Source organism: Ovis aries, chromosome 1 (assembly GCF_016772045.2).
Source record: "Ovis aries strain OAR_USU_Benz2616 breed Rambouillet chromosome 1, ARS-UI_Ramb_v3.0, whole genome shotgun sequence".
Taxonomy (NCBI): Eukaryota; Metazoa; Chordata; class Mammalia; order Artiodactyla; family Bovidae; genus Ovis; species Ovis aries.
In genome coordinates, this window is record NC_056054.1 from 218455717 (window position 1) to 218467722 (window position 12006).

Genomic DNA, 12006 nt, shown 5'->3' on the forward strand with positions numbered 1-12006 from the left:
AAGATAGATCTAAAAGGTGAGTTGAAAAAAGAGGTGAGGGACTTTCTTCTCCTGCAGCTCCTCGAAGACCTGGAGCAACTGGAGGCGAAGCGGCAAGCGCTAAACGCCCGGGTGGAGGAGGGCTGGCTCTCGCTCTCCAAAGCGCGCTATGCAATGGGTGCCAAGTCAGTAGGGCCCCTGCAGTATGCGTCCCACATGGAGCCCCAAGTCCGCGTCTGCACCGGCGAGGCTCAGGACGGACTCCAGAAGTTCTGGATGGTGAGAGCTGGCACCCAGACTCCAGAAGAAGTGGGATCCCGCGAGGCAGCTCTGCGCAGGCACAAGGGTCTCCCAAGGACCCCAGAGCCAGACTCCTCCCCAGCTCCCCAGAACCCTTTGAAATGGTTTGGAATCCTGGTGCCTCACAGTCTGCGACAAGCTCAAGCCAGCTTCCGGGAGGGTCTGCAGCTGGCTGCAGACATGGCCAGCCTTCAGAGCCGCATCAGCTGGGGTCGAAGCCAGCTCCACGAACTCCAGGAGAAACTCAAGCAGCTAGAACCCAGGGCTCCCTGACCTGTCACCACAGAAGCAAGGCAGTGGGAACAGCTATTCTTCGATGTGGCTCCCTTATCAGCCCTTCCTCCTTCACAGATTGCCCGCCACCCGAACTAACTCCTGCTCCTTAATACTTCTCTGGTCTGCATGTTTCCAACTTTGTTAGGTGGGGAAGGCTGAAGAGGCAAACTGCATAATGTTGAAAGTTACTACTGTGAAACCACTTGTAAACTCACATCCATGTAGAGCAGTCACAAAGCCGTTAGGTTAGTTCATATTATTGAACAATAACAACTTCATGCATCAGTTAGCTGTGGTTTTTCATTACTGGATGAAATACTACACAGCTAGTGGCAGGGAAGGACAAGAAGTAGGTGCTTCAGTTTCTCTAGATCCTTAAAACTGACTTTGATGGAGGAAAAAAAACATACATAGCTACACAGATCAGGACAGAATGATTCTGCACTGATAGAAAAACACACATACCTAAGTAGATGGGGAATGCTTAGCAGGTTTTAAGCCAGAAAGTAAAAAGGATCTGACCTAAATTTTCAAGGGAACTCTTTCAAGAGACCATTCAGGTTTTTAAACGACTGCTTTTGCCTTTCAAGAATGAGTCTTAATTTGTTGTGGGGCCAGAAACTCTGTGTCCTGGCTTCATTTTTCTATGGGCTTGTTGATATTTTTAGCAGTTTCTAGGAGCTTATGGGGATGTTAGTTTTTTGTTTATGAGATGTATCTTTTTTCCCAGTTTTTGTGTTTTAACTTTACTTATGGTGGGTTTAACTTTTTGTTATAAAACACATTGCATTAAACTGTACAGAACAGTTGAATAGCGTAATGAGTAAGGTGAAAGCTCTCTCAGCTCTTGGGTGTTTAAATCAAGTTTCTTAGAACAGTTGAAATTATCAGGTAGCTGTTTTATGATTTCTGGCTTTGGGATTGCGGTTGATGGGATAATAAGGGAATTCTCCAGTGTTTTCCTCAAGAACTTCTGTATTCAAGTGAAGTATGGGGTGAGTCCTGCAGTCAACTTCCTCTTTTCTACCATAGTTCATACAGTGGACCATCCTTAGCGCTGATTTGAAATGCCACCCTTTTCTTTCGATTAATCCCAGTGTTGTATACCCCTACCATATTTTGGCATTTCCATTTTTTTTCATTTATCTTAATGTAAGTTAAGACACAGGTACCAGTGTGTTAACACAGACACTGTTTTAGTTCTTGAGCCTTTAATAAAAATACACTTGAATCGCAAAAAAAAAAAAAAAAAAAGAGGTGAGATGAAGTGGTTGTTTTTAAAAAGATTTTTTTATTGGCATGTAACTGCTTTACAGTGTTGTGTTTCTGCTCTCCAACAGCATGAATCAGTCATATGTATACATATATCCTTTCCTTCTTGAGCCTCCCTCCCACCGCCCCCCCACCACCCGACCCCTCTAGGTCACCACAGAGCAATGAGCTGAGCTGCCTGTGCTTTACAGCAGTCTTCCACTAGCTGTTTTCCGCATAGTAGTGTATATATGTCGATACTACTCTTCCAATTCATCTCCCCACCACCCCCACGCCCCACATCCACAAATCCATTCTCAACGTCTGCGTCTCTATTCCTGCCCTGCAAGCGAAAGGGTTGTGTTGTGTGAACACTTCGTGAACATTTTGTGTGGTCTTGTGTGTGTTGAGCAGAACCTCTGCCTCCTCTATTCCACTGTTTACAGGCCAGCTAATTTGGGCCTCACTGATCCTTACCTGTGGATAGTGGTGGAATATCTTGTGAAGTCAAAAGGTTCCTGACATTTTTGTCTGGGCCCCTGAAGAAGAACTCAAAGCTTTCACTGTGAAAGGGGTACTTTGTGTTTTCTTTCTTTGGGAGATTAACAATGGTGGTATACTCTTTGGGTTCTGGGGCTCACCCCTTTACCTGCAGCCTATTGGTTTCCCAACAGGGAAGCATCATATCCTTGCTGTGAATCTGTGATTGATGCCCTTGGCCTGGGGGCTCCCCTCTTTCCCCCTTCAGGAAACAGGAGGGCTAGAGAGATAGCGCTCAAGTTTTCTTTCACAGTCCCCGTTTCCTAACTTTAATCACCTTCTGCTGTGGGAAAGAGATGAGATGAGGCCTAAAAAACAGATCATTGTCCGCCTCCTAGATTAATGCAGAGAAAGCGGTATTGTCTGTTGAATGGATAAATCTTCCTGCTGTCACTCAAAACCTAAATTCAACGCTACTTCATTTCTAAGAGGCTTATCTTCCTTGAATAGACCCTTGCAGCTCAAGTAAGAGGCGATGTAATGAAGCGTGTTTTTTTCTTAAGTAAGAAACCTGCGGCAAAGAAGAGGGGAAGACTGTGCAGCTGTTCCAAAGGGGCTCTGCAGACTCTCGAAAGACTGGTCATTTATCTGGTCTTGCATGACATCAAATGATAGAAGATCAAGTTCAAAATCTGCCAGCGCAGCTCAAAAGGGCTTCTTCGTCTGTTAATTACATAATGGTTATTAACATACAATGTTGTGCAGCTGGGAATCGTATCAAACGTTAAAGGAAAAATATTGCTGTGGCTTTCAGCACTTCCCCTTTGCTCTGTGTTTATTAGGAGGCAAAGATCTTGGGAAATGGCAATGGTTCTCCTTGAATCTGAAAGTTAATATTGATGCCATAATATGTTGTTAAATGAGAGGGCCACGAGACAGGTGGGTATTAGGCAGATGGATGCTGAGATCATCGAAGAGTATACCCCTTTGTGTACACTTGTATTTAATTCAGCAGTCCCGACAATGTGGGTTCGCTGACTTTTTCTGGAAAGTTAAATACATGCAGTATGCACACATACAATTACTATAAATAATTGCTTGTTTACTTTGGTCTAGTTCAGGCTACTGTATGACGCTGAAGCTTAATTTGAACTTTGGAATAGATGTCAAGATTTTCATCACTGCAATAAATTTTACTGGATAAGGATAATTTTAGCAATATTTCATCATCCACTGGCTTGAGTTTGTGTGTACAAGTTACAAAATTACGTTTAAATAAGTCTTGCTTTATTAGTCTGTGTGTAATTAAAAGGCACCACTTTTAAGCTTAGAACTACCAAAAGGAGGCCCTATCCCTCTGGAAAAAAGTAGTTTAGAAAGATTTGAAAGCCTAAAAAATTTCTGTGCTTCCTGGTAATTTCCCCCTAAGAATGATATCTTGAATTGTATCATGTAAGTAGTCCTGATGGAGTTTTAATCCATTGGGTAACTGAGCTTCAAGGAAATATTGGCAGTAAAATTATTTTTAAAACCTGTACTTTGTGATTTCCAGTCTCAGTCATACACTTCTACATTTTTAAAAGACAATTACTTTGTAACTGTTAGTGGGCAAATCTTATAATTTAGACTACCTCTAACTTATAGCAATTAATTATCTAATCCCTTGATGTTTATGACTATAAAGGCAAAATTAACAGTGAACAATTAATAAAAACAATAATCCTCCTTTCTTTGTACCAAGTATCAGCTCTGATATTTTTTCACGTACTTCAGCTTTGATTGTTCATCCTAATTTGGCTGAGGAATGCATATCTGTTGATGTTAACTGATAATCCCCCAATTTTAATTTAGTCATTAACTTTGACATTTTCTCCAACTAAAACTATCCTTTGGGTAACGAACACCGTGCCCTATTAACAGATTTGAAGTTTACGTCTCCAGTCTTCTGTAAGTCCTCTGTCACAATAACAAGCAGAGAAATTTTGAGAAGGTGTACAGTATTATGGGGAGGAAGTGGAAAGTACATAGAAAATAGACAAATTATTCTACATATTTTTGAGAGTTGCATGATTTCAAATAAGAGTCTATTCTATGAAACTGAACCCTTGGTTGGATTCTGTGAGCTTCTGATCACTATCTGATCACTCACTCGTTCAGAATACCGCCAACGGGGCCCCGCACTGTGGGTCTGCACTTTTGTGAGCCCTCCACCCATATGCCTGCTGTTCACTGAAGGTGACCCGTGCAAAGGCCAACTTTGTGGGGTCTTAGACAGTTGTAGATTCAGTAAGTTCAAGAAGGGCCGAAGGGAAGAGACTTAGCTGGATGTTTAGTGTAAATCTTTCTACTGATAGAAACGCAGCTTGTTGCGTGTGAGGCTCATGGGATCTCAGTAATATTATCTTTTTTATCCAAAAAGCAGCGTGTTGTCTGCTTCTCAATGCTAGGACTCTGGCAGAATAATAGCTTTTGAAGGACTTACTATGTGCTGGGCATTTGCTAAGCTTTTTCTATATATTAACTCATTTTATCCTCACATCAGTCTGTGAAATATGCTACTGTTATTTTTCTTATATCTGTTGAACGGAGGAGGAACCCAAGGCAGGGACATATTAATCGATGTACTTAGAGGGACACAGAACTAGGATTCAAACTCATAAAGTCTGGCTTCAGGGTTCATACTCTTAACTACTCTAAGCCATGACAAAGGAAGTTTTAGCAAGTGAAGAAATTGATACTGTTAGCAGATACCTTGGCCAGGTTAATGCTGTGCTTGCATAGATCTACGCTGGTTATTTGATATTAAATAACTTCAAATCCTCAATGTTGTGGATGACATTTGTTATTCTTCATCTCTGTGTGTATTTGTGTGTTAGATGCAACTTTATGAAAACTGATGGTGATTTCTGAGCATGAACCATGGGTGATTCATGTAAACTTCCCAAATTTCAGTAAAATAAATAATCGCATACTCCAATGTTATACAGAGAAACACATTTTAAATGCCTACCATGGTGCTTGGTACATCTGTATGATTGGAGGTGAAGCGGAAGGCTGAGGTTTAAGTCAATAGTTAAGTAATTAATGCTCTGCCATTAGAAAATTCATTATTTGCTGCAGAATGTCATGAAGTTGAGGGAGACCGCGTCTCATTGTAAGGTATGCACAACCTTCGAACTCTGGCTGAGTGAAAATTCTAACCTTTTTTGAAATGCCATGCTGTACCAAGGCTGCTCTGGGACCTGGGGTGCATTTCATCTTGAACTATGAATTGCAAAGATTTTTATTGTCTTCTGTCACAAACACAGCGTCCTTTTATTGTGGTTTTTGATGCGTTAAATATGTTTTTATGGCCCCCTATGTCTATTGTGCCTAGCATACTGTTGGTACTTAATAAACGTTAAATAATAATAATATATGTGCATATGAGATTTGTGGAAAGAAATGACATACTGTTTTAGGGATCTAAGATTGTTCTTCTGGTGCCTGGGGAAAACATACAGATGAGCATATTACTGGGAATAGATGAGAGGGAGCCATCAATAGCAATGTCATCTTCCTAAAATATGATGTGGCTTCGTCAGCACAAATCATAAACCCCATCTCCTCCCTTACCTCACTGTAGAACTCTAATGTGGGAAGTTGAATTCCTGGATTAATAGAAATAGGTATCCAGGCACTTTTGAATTTGGCAAATCAACAAATGACGCTGTCTTTTCTTGCACATCAGTAAATTTGTACAGTTTATAGTGAAATGCCAGAGTAAGCTCTGGATTGTTTCTTTTGAACTGTTCCGGGAACCCATCTAAGAAGGTTTTGCGGGTGTTCTGCTTTATCCTCTGGGATGAAGAGGAGGGGCCCCAGACTCTGGCTTTTTAGGGACCATTTCCCCCTTGGCTGATATCTTTGTCAGTAAGGAGCCACCTGTATCCGCATGCTTCCACCGAGCTGAGCCTCACACCACTTCACCAGATCCCTTCCTTTAGGAGCTGGACGTAGCCCAGAATATCAGCTCCCCACGTTGTGCCAAAAGTCCTTCCAAGTCCAGCTCAGAGGTGTTTGTATAAGATAAAAACGGGACAATGTGGCATCTCCAGACGGCTCATCTGTTTACATGTGTCATTTGGCTCAGCCCCGGTGTTAGCTCACCAGCAAAGAAGGCAGGAAGACGTGCAATCAAGACTCTCTGATTCATCAGGCCTGTTCCTCTTTTGGGATACAATGTTGGTATTCTCTGCCAGTCCTCCAAGAGTCTGGTTTTTTTCAGTCTCTCAGGAAAATGTTTAAATATATTCAAAATATTCCTCCTGCAGCCCTAGCCAGAACATACCTTTCCAGCTGAAAGACGGATGGGTTAGATTCTGAAAGGGAGTCACTGCTTTCAGTTGTTCTTTAACAAAAAAACCAAAAAACTTTTTTTTTTCTTCCTTTTCGCTTTCAGAGAACATATTTTGGTGGAGTCAATACTAAGGTAGAGCTTTCTTATGGACTGTGGAGAATGAGGTTCTTTAATGCCTTTATGTTCAAAGGTTCTTTTTGAGGGGCTTTTGTGAGGATATAAATTACGGTAGCAACAGGTATATTTTTCCCTCAGTACAAAGGCTGAGGGTAAATTTTTCGCAACTTAAAAAGGATCTGTTCTTTTATTGTTGACCTTGATTTTTTCGCAATATTCTGCGTTGCCCCTGCTTTGGCTGTATTCTTCTCTGACCCGTCCAATTACCATTTCTATCAGTGCTTCGGAAAGATTATGCTTTTTGGGTGTTCTGTAGATATCTTTCCAGTGGCTTCACTTGATGAATGTGACAAGTTTTGTGTTTTCACCCTCCCCTCATTGAATTGAAAAGTTTTTTTGATAAATACAGGCCAATAAGTGCCCAAAGGCAGTGTTTCAATGGCTGCTAAGTCTTTCAAGGTTAGGACTTAACCTCCGTTCTCCCTAATTCAACTCCAACCTTCAGTCTGAAGCCAATCAAGAATATCAGATGATACTTAAACAATGAAGGATTTCTGATATTCAGGTACTGCCTCTGTTCAATAGGATTGCAAATGCTTTGTGTGAAGAAAGTCGGTTTTGCTCTAAAGTACTGTCACAAAAAGTGAAATTACCATTTGCTTGGAATGATGCCATTCATCATTGTCAGAACACTAAGCATTGTAAGTAGCTAGGCCTCTCCAAATTAATGCCTTGTTTTGCATCAGCTAAATTTCCCAAATCCTCGAGGATGGGTCATACAAAACTCATCTCAGTGTTTTAATTTATCAATCCAATATGAGTTCTGTGAGAGGGAGCTTCATTTGGTCTTAGCCCTTTTATTTACAGTCTAATTCTAAAAGAAAAGGAAATAAGATATGAAAATAAGTTGGAAAATAAGATAAATCTCTCAGTGAAATCACCAGATCTACTCAGTCCTGTAGCAAAACCTCCATAATTCATTTGTAGGTCAGCTCAAGGGATTAGCCATGACGTATTTGGAAATTCATTTATTTTTATTTTATTTTGCTGTTTCTTATGCATAAGGGTAATACTGTCCCTAAGGCTTTTCAGGTAGCCCTCAAATCTTGACAACATTTGCTGTCTCTGAGGCCTAAGCCAAAATTAATTTTCAAATAAACAGCATAAAAATGTATGGAGTTGTATAAATTTGAATACAAAATGCATTTGTTTTGTTTGCTTACATACATACATACATACTGTCTGTTCAGCCAAAAACCATAATATGACATTGAAATTAACGGCCAAACGCACATCATGAAAGTAAAAAAAGTTTTTCTTTGAGTTAAAAGAAATACAGGAACATGCAGCATTTTATTTCATTTCCATCTCAATGTAGTCTTTAACATATTTTCAGAGGATGTTTTTAATTGCTAGCTTTTCCTAGAAGGAAATTAGAAATCCTCTGTAGGAAAAACAGATAGTTTGGAACCTGTATGGCTTTTATTAGTTCAAAAGATTCTGTTGTCTTGGGAGATGCAAAGGTATTTTCTTTCAGAGAGTTAAAAAAAAAAAAGAGAGGAAAAGAAAAAGGTAAACCAAGTTAGGCTGCTTGATTTCCTTTCTCTGATAAAAGACAGATAAAAGCAATGTAGAGTTAAAATGGGATGAAATCTGCTAAGATTTATGTTAGGCTTTTTTTTGGTGGTTACCAGGAAAAGAAAAAAGGATTCTGTAGTTAGTTATACAAGGATGATCCAGGAGGCAGGTCCTTTGGCAGAGGGCAGGGAGGTGGGGTGGGGGGCGGTCTTTGCTGGAGCCACTGATATCAGATACCTGCGTGTATGCTTCTCATCAGGACTGGTCCACGGGGGACCTAGAAGATCGTGTGGTCTTTCCCCTTCAGCCCTCAAAATGGTTTTAAAATGTACTTCCACAAGGGGGCTTCATGGACATTTGTGAATGTTTTTTGTTTGTTTGTTTGTTTATATGTTTCTTAAAGGTATTAAGAAATGAGCTCCTGCAGAATGAGGCATAGAAGTTCCATTTCTTGACCTTTTGAAAGCTTTATTATACAGAAAACAAAACTAGCCCCTCTCTCCTGCCCTGTGGCCTCTGATTGAGAAGAGGTCTATGAAAGCAGAGGGCATGGGGGAGAAGGCTTCGAAGCTGGAACTGGTGTCTGGCGGCCTGGGTCTTGTCCTGGGCCATGGCCTTTCAGCTCCATTGCAGCATGCAGCATGAATGTGCCCACGCTGTCCAGTTTTGATTGCCTGGCTGAAAATGGCTATATCTGTGATTGCTTTCTTTCTTTTTTATTTTATATTATTTTTTAAAATATTCTCTCAATATTAGAACTTTTCATAGCTGTGCATGGTTTAACTGTCTGAAAAAATATGAAATACTATGGCAATGAATAACTTTTGAAAACAAGACCAGTTGGCCCATTTTCATCTGTGCATCTTGAAAAGAGCCCTGGGCTGAGAGTCTGCAGAATAGAATTGGAGCCTCTGCTCTGACATCAGCTAGTTGGACTTTACTAGGAAAGCATTTCATATTTATGTGTCTCGATTTTTTTATTAATGATGATTTTCAAGGGCCTTCCTGTATCTGGCATTCCATGAAGACTGGATTGCTTTATTTACCCCTTTCTGCTAGTCAGGCCTGTATTATCAGATATAAATATTTTAATGGCTAAAATAACAAAATCAAAGGAGACAGTATGTGTAGTGTGACATGTGAACTCTGGATTAAGAGAATCTTCAGTTTGAATCCAAGTCAGGTCCTATGCTTCCCTGGTAGCTCAGACAGTAAAGAGTCTGCCTGCAATGCATGAGACCTGGTTTCAATCCCTGGGTCAGGAAGATGCCCTGGAGAAGGGAATGGCAACCCACTCCAGTATTCTTGCTGGGAAAATTTTGTGGACAGAGGAGCCTGGTGGGCTGCAAGTCCATGTGGTCGCAAAGAGTCGGACACAACCGGGCGACTGGCACTATTTCACTTTCCTGTCCTGTACTACCTGAGAGAGGAGGGCCATGGGGTGGGAAACAGCCAGGCGTGCTCTGAGCCTCAGTTTATATAAAAGGAGGGTTGATTAGAACTGTTTCTGAGGTTCTTTCCAGATGTATGTTTCTAGGATTTGTCAAGTATTTGAGCTCCAGAATGGTCCTAGTAGCATTTTTTTTTTTAAAGTGTCTGTATCTCTGAAAAGTGGTCCCATCTTGCTTGGGATTTTGATTCTCTGATTGTCCACTTCTAATTCACACTGTGTTTTTCATTGTCATGGCCGGATGAACGTGACAACTGAGCAGAGACACAAGGCACACTTTGCATACTAGAAGATGACAGGCTCATTCTGACCTGTGTCAAATATGTGGAAACTGAGTCCCGGGAAGTTTAGCTGATTTGGGAGCAGGCCAGGATGAGAAGGCAGAGCCAGCTTCTAATATGACTTAGAGTTTAAGTCCTTTTCCTTTACCTTGTTCTGTAAAAACCGAAGAAAGGCATGATAAAGAAGTTGAACCTAGGAAGAATGATCGGCCAGGTTTTCAGGTGTTCATTCCTGCCTAGGAGACCAGGAGATGGGGATATAGGAGGATTTGGAGTCTGAGTAACTCTCAGTTGAGATAAAAGCTGGTTAGAAAGTGGACCGTGGTAGGGACTTGGGTCCATCTCCTGAGCAACCAGGTGACCTGTGGGCTGGCATTTGATAGAGTAGAATCCAGATTCATTCCTTTTGCTGGCTGAGGCTCAGACCCATATTCTCATCTGCAAAATGGGAGAAATAACAAGGCTACTGATGGGGGTTGGAAGAGGTAAAGAACCTTATATGGTACCTGGCCATTAGTAGCTATCAGCAAACTAATTATAGTAATAGTTTTTGCTATTGTTATTTTAAAACTGGACTGATACTCAGAAGGGGCACATGAGAAAGTACCTAAAGCTCCTAGTAGGAGAAGGGTGCCTGCAGAACCTTGTGGTAGAGTTTGGATGGTGTTTAGTCTCTGATACCAGGTACATGCCCAGAGTCCTCTTTCCACAATCTGGGTGTCTTTCCCCCTTAAAACCCTTCCCCAGGCCTCCTGTGACACACAGGCCAGGGACTACCAAGTCTCCCTGAGTCCTTCCTTCCCATGTTAGAGAACACAGCACCTTACTGATTTTTCTAATAACTAGATTCCTTCTAGATCTAACTAGATTCCTTCCTCCTTCTGAAACCCATCTACGAAAGCAGTACAAGAGTACCTGACTCACAGGACCCATCTGAAGCTCCATTCTCAATGTTCACCTGCAAATGGCTGGGATTTTGGAACAGTGTTGTTGGGGTGAGGGGGCTGAGATTCCTTATGGGCTGCTGCTGCTGCTGCTGCTGCTGCTGCTGCTAAGTCGCTTCAGTTGTGTCCAACTCTTTGCGACCCCATAGATGGCAGCCCACCAGGCTCCCGCATCCCTGGGATTCTCCAGGCAAGAACACTGGAGTGGGTTGCCATTTCCTTCTCCAATGCATGAAAGTGAAAAGGGAAAGTGAAGTTGCTCAGTAGTGCCGAACTCTTAGCGACCCCATGGACTGCAGCCTACCAGGCTCCTCCGTCCATGGGATTTTCCAGGCAAGAGTACTGGAGTGGGGTGCCATTGCCTTCTCCGCCTTATGGCCTAGGTGATCCCAAATAGGAGGCAGACAGAAGCCATGTCTGGTCCACAACTCTGACGTCGGGCCAGTGTTTTCATGGCTACCAGCTCCCTCAGAAAGTGGGGTGAGGAGCAAGCAGCCTTAGGTCCTGTCAAGGCTGGCAGCTATGTTGGGAGAGCAGACCCCTGGTGGATAGATGGCTGGAGCTGGGGAGAGAGAATGGTGAGAAGAGGACAGTATGGAGGAGAAGGGGCAAATGGAGCTCTAGGAAACCTGAGTGATGAAATTACTCAGTTCACCCTAGATCAGTCTGACCCTTTGTCCTTGCCACCCCTCAGACTGCATATTGACCTTCCGATGCCGGTCTCCACATGCTCCTATGTGGGCAAGCCTCATGGTCAGATTCAGTTCAGCAAATACTTACAAACGCTTACCCTGCTCCTGGTGTTGTGCTAGGTGTTCAGAAGTGAAGGGTAGTCCTATCCATCAAGAGTCCTTGGCCTCACTGTGTAACCTCTGGATCCCCTTATCCCTGCGGAGTTCCACTTCTTCCTCTGTTCAATGAGGACAATGGTGTGTACCTCCTGGGGTCATTGTAAGGACTCTGTGACATGAAACTTAAAAAGAGAGACACATAAAAGATTCCAATACTTAT

At 42.2% G+C, this 12006-nt stretch overlaps 2 protein-coding genes across 11 annotated transcripts in view; both read left to right on the forward strand.

Moving 5' to 3' along the window:
* Positions 1-12006, forward strand: part of MECOM (MDS1 and EVI1 complex locus) — a 630714-nt gene that overhangs the window by 89609 nt on the left and 529099 nt on the right. The window lies entirely within an intron of this gene.
* The window catches only part of LOC105605201 (coiled-coil domain-containing protein 115-like), a 78587-nt gene that overhangs the window by 3491 nt on the left and 63090 nt on the right, over positions 1-12006 (forward strand). Inside the window, exon 2 of the mRNA XM_042239106.2 lies at positions 1-12006. This exon is cut by the window's right edge and continues 63090 nt beyond it. Within this exon, the coding sequence (XP_042095040.1) occupies positions 1-552 (552 nt within the window). The 3' untranslated portion in view covers positions 553-12006.